Raw genomic sequence first — 18,678 nt, forward strand, 5'->3', positions numbered from 1 at the left:
CTGTAGTACAGTATTCCATTTTACCACAATACCTCAGTTTATCCATTCTACTATTGATGAATGTTTGGAGTTTTTTTTAGTTTAATTCCCTCCTTGCCAAAGGAGATCCTAAGACAAAGATTTGAGTATAAGGAGCTTGTTAGGGAGGTAATACCAGGAAGCACTGCGGAGGAATGAGGAAGTAAGAGCTAGAAGAAAGCAAAGCTGATGAAGTGTGTGTTTATAAGCAGGACGCTACTACGAGCAACTGGGGCTCGTTCCTGCTGGGAACTCTGAAAGACAGTGTAAAATCCACATCAGACTTATTCACTGAAGGCAGAGGAAACTGGGCTGTTTATCTACCAACCTCTGTCCTAGATCAGCTAAAAGCCACCCCTGGGGCAGCAATTCCCTCCTACTTAAGCCTTGTTCCAAGTTCACCACTGAGAAATGCCCCCAGGAGAAACACGTAGGAATCAATCATTTTGCACAGAAGCTGTCCAGGATAGGTTGAGGAGATTTGCACCACTCGGATCCACTCAAGCCTCACACGGTGTTCACTCTATCCTGTCACTGATTCTTCAAGGTTTTATGTGCGATTACCTGAAAAAAGAGAAAAGGAATTAAACGCTTAATAGTAGGTGGATTTCTTGTAGTTCCTGCTGCTGTAGTTGGTACTGAGGCCATTAATTCAACGGTCCCCAACTTTTTGGGCACCAGGGACCGTTTTCATGGAAGACAATTTTTCCGTGAACTGAGGATGGGGGAGATGGTATCCAGACGATTCAAGTGCATTACATTTATTGTGCACTTTATTTCTATTATTATTACATTGTGATATATAATGAAATAATTATACAACTCACTCTAGGTTGGGGACCCCCTACATTAAATGATATTCATCATCTCTCTCCTTAACGACCTATTGTAGATTTCCCTGGGTCAGAACTTCTCTCGAATGCTTTCCTCAGTGGGGTGACCCAATTCTGCATCTCTGAGGGAACTGAACTCCTGGTGGCCTTTCAAGACTAGGTTATTGCAATTGCCCATGTGCTATTATCACTGAGCATGGAAGTACCCAGAGGCACCCCAGGGAATTCTGAGTTGGAGAAAGTTGACGACTTTATAATATATGATCTTCCTGTCGAAGAATATGGTATAATGTTCTATTTATTTCATTTTTTTTTATTTTGGCATATTATGGGGGTACAGATTTTAAGGTTTCAATAAATGCCCATTTCCCCCCCTCCCCCCAAAAGTCTGAGTCTCCATCATGACCATCCCCCAGATGGTGCACATCTCACTCATTATGTATGTATATACCCGCCCCCCTCCCCTATTTCATTTTTTAAATGTTTTTAATTACAATTTGATAATTTTATGCATGTAGGGTTTGATACACACACATATATGTATATAGCCACACATACACACATGTATGTCTGTTTTAGATTTTGATGTTATTGTGAATATGTTTTTCAAGTTACTCTTTTTAATAGTTAGTGGTATATAAAAATCACTTTTGTGTGTCAATTTAATTTCCAGAAAACTGGTTAGATTCTTTGAGGTTTTCTACTAAATGGATAATCCTATCAATTTAAGATTATCCAAATAATGATTGTTTTGTTTCTTCCTATGCAATTTTTTTTTTTTTTTTTTTTTTTTTGAGACAGAGTCTCTCTTTGTTGTCCAGGCTAGAGTGAGTGCCATGGCGTCAGCCTAGCTCACAGCAACCTCAAACTCCTGGGCTTGAGCGATCCTTCTGCCTCAGCCTCCCGAGTAGCTGGGACTACAGGCATGAGCCACCATGCCCGGCTAATTTTTTTTTTTTATGTATATATCAGTTGGCCAATTAATTTCTTTCTATTTATAGTAGAAACGGGGTCTCGCTCTTGCTCAGGCTGGTTTTGAACTCCTGACCTTGAGCAATCCGCCCGCCTCAGCCTCCCAAGAGCTAGGATTACAGGCGTGAGCCACCGCGCCCGGCTTCCTATGCAATTTTTAATGTATTTTCTTTCTCTTTCTTGTTCTACTATACTGAGTAGGACTTCCAATAGAAGATTGAGTAGAAATGATGATAGTGGGCATCCTTGTCTTGGTCCCATCAATTTTTTAAACCAACTTTGTATTCCTGGGAGAAAAACAACTTAGCCATAATGTATTACATCTTTGCTATATTACTGGATTGTGTTGGCTAAAATTTGGTTTAGGATTTTTGCAACTATGTTCATGAGTACAGCTAGTCTTTAATTTTCCCATCATGTGCCAGCCATGTCTTATTTTGGGGTCAATATTATGCCAGCTCGAAAAAGTGAGTTGGAAACTATTCCTTCTTTTTCAATTCTCTGGAAAAATTCATTTAACATTGGCCCTACGTATTTCTTGGCTGTTTAGTAAAATCCTTCTGCTAAACCACTTCGTCCTGCTGTTTTCCTTGTGGCAAGATTTTAAACAACTATTCCAATTCCTTTAATAGTTATTATATCAGGCTATCCAGGTTCTCTACTTTTTCTTAAATCAATTTTGGTGAGTTATATTTTGTGGCAATTCATCCATTACCTCTAAATATTAAGGTTTATTGCCACAAATTTGTGCACAATACCCTATTATCATCTGTTTAATCCTTGTAGTTTTGATAGTTATGCTCCTTTTTAATTCCTAATAATGTTTTCTTCTCTTTTTTCAGTTTTCTCAGTTTCTCCGGTAGTTTGTGAATTTTATTAATGTCTTAAAGAATGAACTCTTGGCAATACTAATCCTTCCTATTATATGAAGGATTAACCTTTATTTTGTCCTTATTTTTTGTTTTTGCTCTTATTTTTATTAATTAACTTTTTTCTCTATTATTCCCCCTACCTTCTTTAGATTTTTCCTGCATTCTTGTTCTTACTCCTCAAGTGGGATGTTTTTAAAATTCATCAAAAATTTATTTTCTAATGAAAGCAATTAAGGGAATACATTTCTCTCCAATAGCTCCATAAGCAGCCTATATAGTCTATTATTTAATTATCAGTATTTTCTATATTTTTAGCTTTGTCATTGACTCATGTATTGTTTAGATGATTTTTTTTTTTAAATTTTCAAATGAATGAGGTTTCCAAGTTATCTTTCTAAAAGTCATTTCTAACAAGTGAATTGTGTCTGAAGACTGTGGTCAGTGTAATTACAATCATTTGAAATTTAATGAGGCTACTTTATGGTCTATAATGTTATCAATTTTCATGAATATTCCATGCTTAAAAAGAATGTTTATTCTCTATTCACTAGGGGCCATTCCTGCTGATATCTCCAAGCCTCTACTTTACTTCTTTAAATATATTAAACAGATTTTATGTGTCTGTTATTTCTAATAGCAGAAGTGTTCTGTAGGTGTTCCTCTGCTGTCTGTTGTTTGTGCCGGTGCTTACTCATGATCCTTTGTTTACATATGTGTTTTGTGATTTTTGATAATGGATCTGATGCTGGTTTTCTTTGAAACTTCGTATGAATTTTTTGAAGCCTCCTGAGAGGATTTGCATTTGTTTCTATTTCCTGAGGGTGATCCAACTGGGGACACTTCAAATAAAATTCTGCACTCAGGTTTTTTTTGGACACAAATATTATGAATGCAAACCCAGACTCATATGAATACTCAGTCTTGTGGCTATGCACTTTCATGGAAGATTCTTCCCCTTTGTGACATGGCAGGGTTTATTTCATTTTCACTCTTACCCGGTGGTTGTAATCTTATGGAATATCAGCTTTTTGTAGGAGATCTTTTTTTATCATAATCCTCATCTTGAGCATGCTCTAGCCTGATATCCTGTCTCTCCGTACCCTGTGCAGTTGCCAAAATGCAGGTTCAAAGTCCTGACTGTTCAACAAAACAAAACAAACAAAAAACTGTTAAGGCAAAAGCTGTCATTGACACTTGCTTATGTCCAGGGATTCCTGATTTTACTTCATTTCTAGGCTTGGCATATTTGTTACTTTGGTGGTAACCCACAGATCTATTTTTTAAATGACCCTTTATCTGTTTTTCTTTTTAAAATAGCTTTTGTTGAGATATAAATCACAGACTATGATATTTACCCCTTTAAAGCATACAGTTCAGTGGCTTTTAGTATTTTCAGAGTTGTGCAACCATTGTCACTACCTGGTTTTAGGATATTTTCTTCACCCCCAGAAAGAAACCATACCTATTAGTAATCATGCTAATTTTCCATCCAACACCCCAGCTCTAGGCAATCACTAATTTACTTTCTATCTCTGTGGATTTGCCTATTCTGGACATTTCCTGTAGATGCAATCGTATAACATACAGTGTTGTGTGACTGCTTTCACTGAGTATGTTTTCAGGGTTCTTCCATGTTATAGCATGTATCAGTGCTTCATTCCTTTTTATTGCCAAATAACACTCCTCTGCAAGAATAAACCATATTTTATTTCTCTCATCAGTTGATGAACATTGGATTGTCTCACTTTTGGCTATTATGGACAATGCTGCTATGAACATTTATGTACAAGTTTTTAAGTGGGCATATGTTTTCATTTTTCTTCATCATATATTTCCGAACAGAGTTGATGGGTTATATGATAATTATATGTTTAACCTTCTGAAGAACTTCCAGACCCTTTTCTAAGTGGCTGGACCATTTCAAATGCCCAACAGCAGTGTATGATAGTTCCAGTTTCTGCACATCTTTGCAAACACTTGCTATTGTCTGTCTTTTTGATTATAGCCATCCAAGTGGGTATGAAGTAGTACCTCATTGTAGTTTTGATTTGCATTTTCTTTTTTTTTTTTGAGACAGAGTCTCGCTTTGTTGCCTAGGCTAGAGTGAGTGCCGTGGCATCAGCCTGGCTCACAGCAACCTCAAACTCCTGGGCTCAAGCGATCCTTCTGTCTCAGCCTCCCAAGTAGCTGGGATTACAGGCATGAGCCACCATGCCCGGCTAATTTTTTCTATATATATATCAGTTGGCCAATTAATTTCTTTCTATTTATAGTAGAGACAGGGTCTCGCTCTTGCTCAGGCTGGTTTCGAACTCCCGACCTCGAGCAATCCGCCCGCCTCGGCCTCCCAGAGAGCTAGGATTACAGGTGTGAGCCACCGCGCCCGGCCTTGATTTGCATTTTCTTAATGCTAATGATTGTGAGCATCTTTTTATGTGCTTATTGACTATTTGTATATCTTCTTTAGTGAAAAGTCTTTTCAAGACTTAGCCAATTTTTAAATGGTTTCTCCCATTCTATGGGCTATTTTTTCATTTTCTTGATAGTGGCTTTGAAGCACTAAAGTTTTAAATTTTGATGAAGCCCAATATATATATTTTTTTTGTTTTGTTGCTTGTGTTTTGGTATCATATCTAAGAAACCATTGCTTAATCCAAGGTCATGAAAATTTACATCTGTTTTCTTCCAAGAACTTTATAGTTTTAGTTCTGAATTTAGTTCTCTGAACCATTTTGATTTAACTTTTTTTTATATAGTGTGAGGTAGAGGTCCAACTTCATTCTTTTGCATGTGGATATTCAGTTGTCCCAGAGCTATTTTTGAAAAGATTGTTCCCCTCCCTTCCCTTGAATTGTCATAGCACTATATCAAAAAGTGATTGACCATAAATTTGAGGGTTTATTTTTGGACTCTCAATTCTACTGTATAGTTCTATATGTCTGTACTTAAGCCAGTACCACAAGGTCTTTATTTCTTCAGCTTTTTAGTAAGTTTTGAAATCTCCCTTTTATTTTAAAATCTATCACTTTATTTTCATTAGGAGAGCCTTTCAGTGTATCTAATCTGCATACTGCCATAAATCTAAATCAATAACTATTTATTTATTCATTTATTTATAGTAGAATGCTATTAGTGATAATTCCAAATAATTTAACTTAGCTTTCTTTTCATTTTTAACAATATTTCAGATATAAGAAAGAGAAAAAATAATATAACAACCATGTAGTCTCCATCTGGCTTAGACAATAAAATGTATAATTATAATGAAGCTCCCTATGTACTCTTTCCCAATCACATTTCTCTGTATTCTCTCAAAGACAATCAACATCTTAAATTTATGTTTATCATTTCCATGCATGTCTTTATTATTTTACTTGTCATTTCCAACCACCTGCTCCCTTGCTATCCTCTACTATGGAGGCTATAACTCTAAATACTTGACACTCAGCCTCTCTTGAAGATCTGAAAGGCCATAAAACAGTCATGGCTAATAACGTACAGTTATAAGCCTCTGTGGTGAGTGATCTTTCCAAAATGAAAAAGTAAAGACTTGCTATAGACAACATTTTTTGCCCTTCATATTTTCTTCCTTTCTATTTTTCCAACTTGAAACATAGACATGAGGCTGAAGTAACCATCTTGTGACCATAACATGGCAAGAATGAGGAGGAAGGCTTCTTCTACACATCCTTATGGCAGACATGAAAGGTAAAAATAGCCTGGGTCCCTAATAGTATTGTTAGACCACTGTTCCAGATCAGGACTGCCCACCCAGACCCCTTGTTCCATGAGACAAATACTGCATTTCATCAAATCTAAGATGTCATCGATTGTAAGACACACCATTATTCTATACACCACTAAGAAAGAAAAAATTCTATACACCACTAAGAAAAAAAAAACCACTATACTATAACACTTTTTCTTCACATCAATTACAAATGACCTAATTTACAGATGAAAAAATATGAAAAATATGTGCTTCTTAGAGTTGATGATATATTTTGAAAACCCTTCTCTGCTTAAATTAGCCTTAGTTGGGGTTTCAAATACTTGCAGCCGAACAGTTTCCTAATTGGTATTATTTTACAGTAAACACACAAAGTTAGCTTAAGTTAATGTATCTGAAAGCAAAGAGGGAGGAAATTCAGGCTTTGCTAAGAGCTGCTTTTTGCTCGAGGTCAGTAATCCAAGATGGTTGAGAATCCACCAATCTGCAGACTTGTTAGTCAGACCTCGGTCTGTTTATTGGCAGGTTTATTCCTTGCCCTTTTCCTGCTCTAATCTGTAATATACTCCTCCACACTATGTTCCAGCTGAGTTAAGCAACTGAGATACATTTCCTGGAGAGCAGAGGAAGAGGTGTGTGTGTGTGTGTGCGTGTGTGTGTGTGTGTTTGGGGGGGATCGTATTCCTTCTCCTCCCTCTCTGTCATTAATGGTAGCTCCATTAGCAGCTGAAACTCATCACTGGATCCAGCTCCTATGAGAGAGGACAGCCAACGTTGCAGCATCTACTTAGTGATTCTGGCTCCCTGTCTTTTGTCCTTTCATCCTAGAAGGGGCAGTGGCTTCCTGCTTTTGTTCTTCTCTAGGTGGCCCTCACCGTTCCCTATTTGGCTTCTCAATTTGTCCATCACCTGTGTAGCCAATTCTTTGCATTAAAGTCTCTCTGACACTTGGAATATATGAAGTGATTTTGTTTCCCTAAATGGAAATCAGTTGAGACTTTTTGAAGCATCGAATTTTCAGTCCTAAGCTAAAGGTATTGCACATTAAGTCAGAGAGATGGGAATTGTAGCCAGAGGTATGATGGGGCCTGAGAGAAGTATGATTCCCTGGGCCCCTCCCAAGTACCTGTGGAAGGGAACAATTATTACCATTGTAAAATGCAACTGGCATACATCCTGAGGTTAGAGGAGAGTTTTGTGGTTTTTTAAACCTTTAGTTTTTTTATTATTATTATTATTTTTTATTTCAGCATATTATGGGAGTACAAGTGTTTAGGTTATGTATATTGCCTTTGCCCCAACCGAGTCAGAGCTTTAACCCTTTGCACTCGCTTGCATTTTTCTCATTATCCACTCGACATTACCCACACTCGACATCCGAGTGCAAAGGGTTAAGCATGCCCAAGCCCCCAAATGGTGTGCACCAAACCCATTATGTGTGTGTATATACGCATCCCCTCCTCCCCCTCCCATCTGCCCGACACCCGATGTTACTACTATACGTGCACGTAAGTGTTGATCAGGTAAAACCAGTTTGATGGTGAGTACATGTGGTGCTTGTTTTTTCATTCTTGAGATACTTCACTTAATAGAATGGGTTCCAGCTCTATCCACAATAATACAAGAGGTGCTAAATCAACATTGTTGTTTGTGGCTGAGTAGAATTCCATGGTACATATATACCACATTTTATTAATCCATTCATGTATTGATGGTTACTTGGGTTGTTTTCATATCTTTGCAATTGTGAATTGTGCCCCGAGGGATCTGGGAGCCTGGTGCTCTGTCCACAAGTGGCTCACCATTCTCTGGGCTGGTGTTGGCAGGTCTCTCCAACTGCTCAGGAGCCCACCAGCAGTCTGAGATGCAAGGGAGGGGAAATTTAACTGCTCCACCTACCTTATTGCTGGTGTCCAAGCCTCTTGGAGGATTTCTCCTTCCAGTTCTCCTCTGCAACTTCTTCCCATGGAGTCTCCTCTAGTTTCAGGCATCCTTCATTCCTACCTTCATCCAATCTATGTTTGTCTGCCTGTTTATTTTTTTTATTTTTTTCACTTTCTTCTAAAATCTGTCTTTCTTGTAGAATCACTCTGGCTGGTGGTTTTTCTCATCCGCCATCTTGCCTCTCTCTCCCAGGAGAGTTTTTAATGCCCCTCCTCCCCAACCATTGACTGGAATGCTCAGAGTTAGAACAGTCTTTAATTTCCTTGTTCAGTAGGATATGATCTACACATTTTAGTTTCTTTTCCAAATAGAACTCATTATTACCATATCCTGTTCTCTTTCCACAACTATATGTTTAGTGGACACATTGGGGTGGATAAACATCTTTTGGGCTTAGGTTGCTTGTCCATCTTAACCTGGCAGAAGAGTTGACCTCACCTAGGTGTGCTGGACTAGGAGGTGGATACAGTAAATATGTGAGATTTGTATTTCCTCCCTGTGAGGAGAAGGTAAGTGTGTTTGGATTATTAGTGAGATTTTGAAATTGAAGATATGGGAAAAACAGTGTATATGGAAATAGGGCAGTCAGAAAAGGGTAGTAGATATTTGTGGTTTGGTTTTATATCTATTTCTTTTATTCTTTCTGACAATAACAAACTAATTTTCTTTTGGGAAATCATATCTTTTTCAACCTCAGTCCATTTGGTTTGGGTGGTATTAACACAATCTCTACCTACAGAGATGGGCATTTGATTCAGGCCTAGTCAATCAGAACACTGTACCTCCCTGGCCCAAAGTGGTCATTTAGGGACGAGCAGATGCCCTAATCAAAGTCTCTGAGCTACAAAGTCAGATCCTTTGAAAGGGAAGCATCCACTCTTACTTATATTGGACTTGGAGTTGTCAGGAGATAAGTTTGGAGCATGTAGCAACCCATGTGCCAGCATAAGAGAGGGACATGCCTGAGGATGGAACCAAGACAAAGGGAAGCAAAGGTGAGAGAATTCATAAAAGAACCATTCTTGATGACACTGTTGAGCTGCTGGATTCAGCTGTGCCTAAACCCAGACTAGTTCCTAGAAGTTTTTAGTTATGTTAACCAGTAAATTCCTTTCTCTGAACCTATTTGAGATATGTTTTTTTTCCTTCCTTCTTTCTTCCTTCCTTATTCCCTTCTTTTGCTGAAAGAAGCCTATAAGAAGCTTCTATAATTTATGCAGCATTTTATATATTATTGTCTCTTTTTCTCCCTCCTCTTTCCCTTTTGCTGAAAGAATCATAAATACTATAAAAACATCTATATTCATGCACATCTGGGAGCTAGAGATGACTTAAGTTTAGTAAAAAGGAACTTAAGATGCTGTGCATGTAAACAAACAAAAGCTCTGTTAATATTACTGCATGCAGGTCAGGCACAACAGCATTTGGTTCTAAAAATCTAAGGTTGATATGTTTTCTTAATTTCCTTGGTATAGGGTCTTAGTTATGTTACTGCTGCCAATGAAGTTGATGAAAGGGCACTACCGGTACTTTGTCTATTATAGGAACTTAGGAAAGATATAAAAGATAGTGTACTGCCATTTACAAATCATAAAAGTTCATTAATATATACCTAATGGAATATATTTATATATACTCAAAGTATTGGTTTTCTCCTCTCTAGTAAGCAAATATTTCCTTTATGAAATTCTATGATCTCACAGGATAATGAGCATTCAATATCACATTCCCACCTGTTGATTGATCTTCAGGGCTTGATTTGCAGTCAGTGGGCATCTACATCTACACTGTCCTACTACTTGTCTAGTCTAGTTCTGGCTACCGATGATAAAACCTAACTTTCAAATGATACAATTTTAAAGGAAATGATTGCTTTGTTAAATAAAGTTGACTGACAGCCTGGAAAGTTTCAAAATATTGGGTGACCAGTGATTTTTTTTTATTTTAAAAAGGAGGCCAGTGACTCATTCTGATTAATTTTCTACTTAGCTTTGGGAAAAAAATCAATCACAGAGTTTGAGTTTGAGTTGAAAAGGAATGCAGAGATATTTCAGCCCCAAATCCTCTTTTTTGGGTGAGGAGACATAGTTACAGAAATACAAAATGGAAATTGTGGATGAAATGATTAACAATTTGAACTGCTTTTGGCAATCACATAGGAGAAAGAGGCTGAGCTATTCTCTCAGCTCACTTTTACCCTCCCTTTTCCTCTCTCAGTCTATTTCCATGGCTATATACTGGGATAGATAGATAATTTCAGAATTACACATTCCTCTCTCTTTGTGTTTATATTACTTATTTTTATTAATGTTGGTTTTATTTGTATGCTATCCAACCTGCAAGGCTTACTGGGACAGGGACTATATAAAATGTCAATTTTATTATTGCTACATTAATACTAATAAAAAAGATAATGTCATGTACTTTTTTTGGCGGAGGGGAAAGGGACAAAGGAACCCTAGCAACGTATTTAGTTAGATGGGCAGGAGAATTTGGAGTGGTTCCTCTTGCCTCCTACAAAGGCTCTTCTTTCTCTCAACCTCCTTGATTCTCAAGGAGGGCTGCGTAAATATGCTCAGTCGGGCTGTGTTTTTCTGGCGCTGTGTTCACTTAGCTTGGTCTGACCAAATGCCACACAGCAGGAAGGCAAATGCCCACAGTGCCCGTGAGTTAGGCAGTGTTTCCTCAGTATTTAGCAGATGCTATGCATATAGAATTTTAACACAAACTTTTTACATGAACTAAGGAACACTGAGACAAGTCAACATTTCACTAGTATTAGAAGCTTCCCAGAGACTAAATTTGCCTTTAAGTAGCCATTACTATTAATAGTTCTCAGAACTTTCTATGATGTAGCAACAATAACACTGGTGACTGAGAGTATGATTTCAGACAAGAAAACCACTTCTGAATTTTTTAAAACTATTTTTTTACACATAAAATGATACACAATACAAAATACTTGTTTTACAAGTTGAGATCTTTACAGTTATGGGTACAGTTACAGTAATGCAGGTAATATTAGTGCATTCACTTAGAGCAGTTATTTGTCTTCATTAGGCTCAACATAAAGCCAAGAATGAATTATTTGCTTAAATTGCTTTCTAGTCTTTGAATAAAAAAAAAAGAAAAATTACTACTACCTCCTGTCTATGTCAGGATGATAAACAATGCCAACAATTAATTAGTCTGGTATTTTAATACATGGGAGATTGTATTCCAATAGCTCTTAAGTTGTAAATCCTAAGGTTTTGGCTAAATATGTCTATCAAATTGCCATTATCTCAGGTTTCAGGAAAATTACCTCATCTTTGGTAATAGGCTGCCAACAAACAGAAACTATAGACTACATCATTTTTTTCCAAAGAATCCTGTATTTTAATGAATAGCTGAATAAATAGACATTAATTATGAAATTCACATTAGATAGAAGGAAATCCAAACATTCTGATTGCTTTATCTCTTAAATTTGATAACTACTACAAAACATACTATTTATGTGAGGGGGAAAAATAAGCTGAATCACAGGAGTGTAACTGGGAAGTGCTGGCAGATATATACAGTAACATGGAGGAGGCATAAAATAAAAGTGTTTTTATGTACATCATATTTTCTTTTCTTTTTGCATGGAAAAACGCTGTTTTATCAAACGGGAAAACACACAGTAGACCACATGCAACAAGGACCAATACAATGTGCACAGCAGAATAATCAAATAAGACACAAGAACTAAAGGTTTAAAAAAGACTGTGGGAGCAGGAAAAAAATAAAAAAGGAAAAAGATTGAAACCCGGAATGCTTTCTTATTGAGGTTTCAGAATATAAATGTGTCTAACAAGCCTCTTGATAGTTTTCAAAAGTCCCCACTCGACCACCTATGGTTTAAGTGTAGAGCTAAAAATAAACCATCATATTATACAAAACTTTGTATATTAGCATACAAAAGGTAGCAATTTACTTTTTGTATAAAATATAACCTTTTGATAGTATATTTATTTCACATATGTATAAATATAACCCAAAGAATATGTTTTAAGTATTTCTACCAAAATATTCTTTACAAAAGTTTACAAAACAAGTAATTTATTTATATTTACAACCTAGCACAGAAAGGATTCTGGGCCAGTGATGTTGGTGTTTGTGTAACAGAAGGAGAATGCTTTTAGACATTTTAAAGATTGGGAGAGAGCTTTGTAGAACTTTCAAAATGTGTTCTCTCTTTTTTTTTTTTGAGCAGATATTTAAAGACTTGATTATTAAATGACCAGTTAAATTACATTTGATATTTGAATATGTGAGTGTATCACTGAAAGGGCTGAAGATAACCTTTGTTCCTCTGTAATTAGGAAAATGATGGTGATATTTTTCATCCATTCCAAATCAGCACATATCTGCCCCATTTTACAGCTGATCTGTATATGGGCACTGAGGTTAAATGACTCAACAAAATAGTGCTCAGCCCTGAGGGAGAAAACCTGGACATGAAGGACTCATCTAGCATGTGGCAATGATTCATCATGTCAGAGAGAGAAGAATGAATAGACCACCACTAACAGACCACATTCCATTAGTATTTAGCTGTTCACCCAAATAACATGTCTGAAGAAGGCCAGATTATTTTCCCTCTTAATTATGCTTTCCTTCAAATCCTAATAGATTTGTAACCACTTGAACCCACCACTCCTGGTTCTTATCTCCAACCAAAACATAATACCTTCTAATCTCAGTTTTGGTTTCCAAACTTCCTTTTCTTATAAATCAGTCTCTGGTCATCAAAATGAATAGGAAGGACAAGGCTTGATTTCATTCAGCTTAGGTATAAACCAGTGGGCATCAACCACAATAAGCAACACCCTGGATTATTTGTGGCCATTTAAGTTTTCTTTATAGCAATGTCCAATGGATTTTTTAAAAAAGTGAAATCTAATATAGACAGGTGTGCATCAGTATTTCAGTATGATCAGGACAGGTCTTGGTTGTATCTAAAACTTGGTTGGGAATGGATTCAGAAATTGGCTATGGAAGCCAAAATCACACTTCACAGCTCTACATTCTTGTTTCATCACTATACATGCATCCCAAAGTACAGGACTTTTGGGAAAACTACAAAAGTAAGGGGTGAATCTAGCAAAGAAATTCTGCATTCCACTGGATGTTTTCTAGGTTCTCTGGTTTTCCCTTACTTAGGGTACTATTTGGTTTCTCCAAACAAACCAATGGCATTTCAACCCATCCTGCAAGATTTAGAAAAATTAAATGAAAAGACAGTGTGGAAAAATCAAACCACACATATCCATTAGGGCAAATTAAGGAATTTGTTGCTTGGAACTATTAATAGTACCTCCTCAGGACATGGGGTTTAAATAAGCTACAAGTTCTTATTATCTTTCTTTCAGGGAGAAAAGGAGCTTGGGAAGCCTATTTTACACAATTAATTACACATCAACATCACAGTTCTGTTTAGATAAATTGGATACTGTGTCCTGGAGTTTAGACAGGGAAAAGTGATCCCAATGTTTTACTTTCAGGTTTGAGATTTAGGACAAGAATTTGGACCAAAATGTTCACTACTGCAGTTACTTTCTGCTTTCCAATTTTAAGCCATGGTATTTTCATGTAGTCCACTTAAAAGTCAACAGTTTGGCCTTTACAGAGTCCTTGTAAAATACTGCCTTTTAGTGCTTGGAGTTTGTACATTGTCTCCTCTTTCTTCTTCAGGAGTTGTTCCCCAAGATTTCATCAAGATTGATGTCTTTCATCCAGTCATCATTACCAGGCTCTGTCTTCAACAAAGAATCAATGAAATCAGCATCGCTGTTCAGGGCAGGGCCCATGTTATCAGTCTGTTGGCTGAGGAAGTCAAACGCTAAGTCACTGCCATGGTCAGTTCCTTGAAAAGCCCTGGAACTTTGGTTGGACGAAGGAAAATTGCTGGGTGTCAGGGATGGTGGCTGGTTTATGCCTGTCCTCGACTGATTCAACCCTGTTCCTGACTGATTCAAATTAGGCAAAATCTGTGTGCTTAGCTGATTGGGTCTGAGATTCAGGCCCCTGAGTGGCCCCATGGTTTGTCCATTTAGTGTTTGGCTCATTTGGTTCATGGGTCTCATTTGCACTGCTGGTGTTAACTGGTTAGGAGGAGCCACTGCTCTCTGGGAAAATTGCTGGCTACCTACTGCCTGTTGTAATGACTGGTTTGGGGTATAGGCTGCAGGTGTCCCTGTGGGGAAGCGGACTCCTGTGGACTTTAGGGCTTCCTGCTGTTTGGTTGTTGCCTCTTGAGAGGCCCAGTTTGGTGCTGCTGTGTTGGATGTGATCATTACGTTCGATGTTCTCTGTGCCGGCATGTTTGCCATACTATGGGTCAAACTTGGTCTCAATTGCTGTGAATTGCCAACAGTTCCAGCTCCAAAAGTGGCCACGTTGTTATTATTACTTGGGCCTAAGGTAGGTGGCCGTGGCATCAGAGGGTTGTTTTGATTTGCTATCAACTGGTTTGGGTTTCTCTGTTGGGCCAATTGATTCATTCCTGAAGTGACGCTGTAGGTGCCAGGTTGATTACAAGGAAGATTTCCATACATTCCTATGTTCTGAACTGCTGTAGATAATGATGGCATTCTTGTCCCATGGGAAGTTGACATGAGGCTAGAATTGGGAGTTAAAATGGTGTGTGTTGAAACTGGGTTTGCCAAAGCCTGGTTAGAGTTTAGACTCACTGTTGATGAGCCACCTAAGAAAAAGAAGAGAATTATATTAGTTCATCACATTATGTTATCTCCTCTTTGATAGCACTTTGCAATAACTTATCAACTCTGAAAATGCTTTCAGACATAAGATCAAGTTAAGAGAAATAGTCATCAAATATATTACATAAAAGGAACAAGACAGCTTTTGGGAGGAAGTATCACCCTAGGTCACTCCTTAGTTCAAGAGTTTACATGTTACAGAAAGAAGACTACACTGGAATGATTCTACTTTACAGGTTTTAATTTATTCCTCTTCTGGAGTCATTAACCACTTCGGTACAGCGCTCACCGGCCGTGAAACCTCGCCCACAGCCGGCACTCATGGGCCACACGATAGTTTGTGTTGTTCATTGACGACAAATCTGTTTTGCTCTTGTGTGGTGAGGAAAGCTTTAAAGCACTGAAAGCTTGTTTTACTTTACAGGCGGCTTTCCTTGTAATGTAAGTCAGAATAGGTAACATATACATATATGTTTTCATTACGTTATTTTTAAATGTTCACAATTTTATTTTGATAAATGAAAAATTAGAAAAGTCATGTCATGGCTGTTGGCTAAAGTTGCTGTGCGCGCTCATCTGTGGCTATCGACTAAAGCTGATGCTGGTACTGAAGTGGTTAAGGGGAGATGATAGTCCATATTCCATTTTGAATTAGCTTTATGATGTTCTAAGTCCAAAGAGTACAATTTTGATTATCCATCTGTCATGAAATCTATGCTATTATTTCCAAATAACAAAGTGTGGATAAATTCTATACATGGCTCCTAGAGTAATAATTCTCTTACATTCCAGTCTCTAGTCTTCAGCATCATTTGCCCTTTGAATCTTTCCTTTAGCACTTAGCTTTTGTACTGGGCAATCCATGGAGGCTCAAACTGCCTGCCAGCTAAGCTGATGCCTGTCAATAACTGATGGGATGAGGAACAAGTGCCCGAGGCACGGGCTGCTGAATAGGGAAGCTCCACACAACAGATCGTGATTAATCAACACAGTGAAATCTTCCTGACTTGGGGAGGTTAAAGTCATTGTGAGAAAACATGTGGAGAGACAAAAATGGACTGCCAGAAAGAGGAAAAAATATCCCTGTTAGATGGTAACTTCCATGAGGAAAGGAAAGTTTGCCCATTTTGTTCACTGTCACATTCCCCAAGACTAGTGGATGACACAAAGTAGGTATTCAATTGCTATTTTCTGAATGAATGAATGAATGAGAGATTGAAGCAAAGACAAAACTTGGAGAAAGATACTCTTATGAAGTAACATGCCTGAAACCTTGATTTTCTAGCAATGTATTTAGTTGAAAACCCCATTTTCCAAACTTCCTTGCTGATGGGAGGTCCAGCTGAGTAGATGCTGGCTAAAGGTAGAATTTAGTAGTTGGGAGTCCAAAAAACCTGCTTTAATAAAAGGACCCTGACTCACTGGGGGGGGGGAGGTCTATTTTACCTTTTCTCTTCTTTCCTCTCCCTACTTGGAATAAGGATGTAAAGGTTGGTGCTGTGCTGTTACCAGGCAGCCCTGAGGATGGAAGCCACGTGCTGAATGTGGAGCAGAAAAGCAAAAGAAGCCTGGATTCCCGATTACACTGCGGAGCCACCAAACCAGCCCTCCACTACCATCTCTGGGATTCTTTTATATGAGTGGGGAAAAGAAAAACCTAGACATCCACCTTGAGTTTATAGACCATGGTATAATAAGCTGTGTTTCAAATATAGCATGTACCACATAATGATGTTTTGGTCAACCATGGACAGCATATACGACAATGGTCCCATGACATTACAATGGAGATGAAAAATTCCTAGCACCTAGTATTTACTGTACTATACTTTTTATCATTATTTTAGAGTGTATTCTTTCTACTTATAAAAAAGTTAACTATAAAACAGCCTCAGGCAGGTCCTTCAGGAAGTATTCTAGAAGGCATTGTTATCATAGGAGATGACATTCCCATACCTGCTGTTGTCCCTGAAGACCTTGCAGTGGGACAAGATGTGGAGGTGGAAGAAATCGATAGATGATCTTGCCCCCGTGTAGGTCTAGGCTACTGTGTGTGTTTGTGTCTTAGCTCTTAACACCTTTCGTACTGTTCATGAGTTTTCTCGTGTTTCACACGCCATCTGTTATGGACCTTAGATGTCAACACACTGTCTTGACCATCAGAGAGAGTAGAAGTTTACCACCAAATTTGAAAATGAAAACGTCAAGAATGAAAAAAGGTGACACAATATTTTCCAGAAAAGGCAATATTCTTCTCCTAGCATGGAAAGACAAGCGGGTTGTCTGAATGATATTAACGATCCATGACACTTCTATCTCGACAACAGGAAAAAAAAAAAATAGAAAAACAGGAGAGAATATTGGAAAACCTGCCTGCATCAAGGAATACAATGCCCATAGGAAAGGCGTTGACTGTGCAGATCAATTCCTTTCGTGTCGTTCCATTCTAAGGAAAATGATGAAATGGATAAAAAAAAGTAGTGCTGTACCTTATAAACTGTGGACTTTTCAATTCACTTAGAGTATACAACATCCTCAATCCACAAGCAAAAATAGTATAAACAGTTTCTGCTATCGGTGGTGAGAGACTGGATAACAGATGACAATAATAAAGGCTCTCCAGAACCAGAGACAAATCTGTCCAGCCCTTCCCCTGGGGGTGCAAGGAGAACACCTTGTAAAGATCCACCCAAAAGGTTGTCAGGTGATATGAAGCAGCATGAACCTATGTGTATTCCAGCAAGTGGAAAGAAAAAATTTCCTGTGACAGCCTGCAGAGTTTGTGCCGCAGGAAAAAGGAACAAATCTAGATACTTATGTAAATTTTGTTTGGTCCCTCTTCATAGAGGAAAATGTTTTACGCAGTACCATATGTTAAAAAAGTACTAGGAACTTTAATTGTTTAATTAGTTGTTTGTTTAATTGTTTTTGTAAATAAAAATGTTATAATTATTGAAAAACAACACCTAAATGCATTATGATCTGTAGTTATGGTGACTTAAATAACGTGCAGTTTGCCCAAAAACATGCGGTCCCTGGCGTATGTCTTAGAAATTTCTATGTGGTACGAAACGTGTTAACAAAAAAGTTTAAAAAGTAAAAAAAAAAAAAAAAAAAAAAAAAATTTTAATTCAAGTGAAATAATCCAGGCATAGAAGATAAATACCAGATGTTTTTATTCATATGTGGAAGCTAAGTAAGTTGATCTCACTGAAGTAATGGGTAGAGTTGTGGTTAGGGAATAGAGGAAACAAGCGAGGATGGGGTGGGGGGAAGAGATAGAGAGAGGTTGGTTAACAGATACAAAATTACAGTTAGATAGGAGGAATGTCTTCTATTGTTCTAAATCACTGTAGAGTGACTATAGTTAATAGTAATTTATACTAGGTTTTCAGATAGGTAGAAGAGAGGATTTTGAATGTTCCCAACTCAAATAAATGATAAACATTTGAAATAATGGATATGCTAATTATCCTGATTTGATCACTACACATTGTATACATGTATTGAAATACCCACTATAACTCATAAATATGTATAATTATTATGTGTCAATTAAAAAT

At 37.6% G+C, this 18,678-nt stretch overlaps 1 protein-coding gene across 1 annotated transcript in view; it reads right to left on the minus strand.

The window, feature by feature from the left end:
• Positions 1-11,139: 11,139 nt before the first annotated feature.
• The window catches only part of MAML2 (mastermind like transcriptional coactivator 2), a 342,498-nt gene continuing 334,959 nt past the window's right edge, over positions 11,140-18,678 (minus strand). The window contains exon 5 of the mRNA XM_012743892.2: positions 11,140-15,099. Within this exon, the coding sequence (XP_012599346.2) occupies positions 14,084-15,099 (1,016 nt within the window). The 3' untranslated portion in view covers positions 11,140-14,083. The remainder of the gene's footprint in view (positions 15,100-18,678) is intronic.

This window comes from Microcebus murinus, chromosome 4 (assembly GCF_040939455.1).
Source record: "Microcebus murinus isolate Inina chromosome 4, M.murinus_Inina_mat1.0, whole genome shotgun sequence".
In the NCBI taxonomy this organism is placed as follows: domain Eukaryota; kingdom Metazoa; phylum Chordata; class Mammalia; order Primates; family Cheirogaleidae; genus Microcebus; species Microcebus murinus.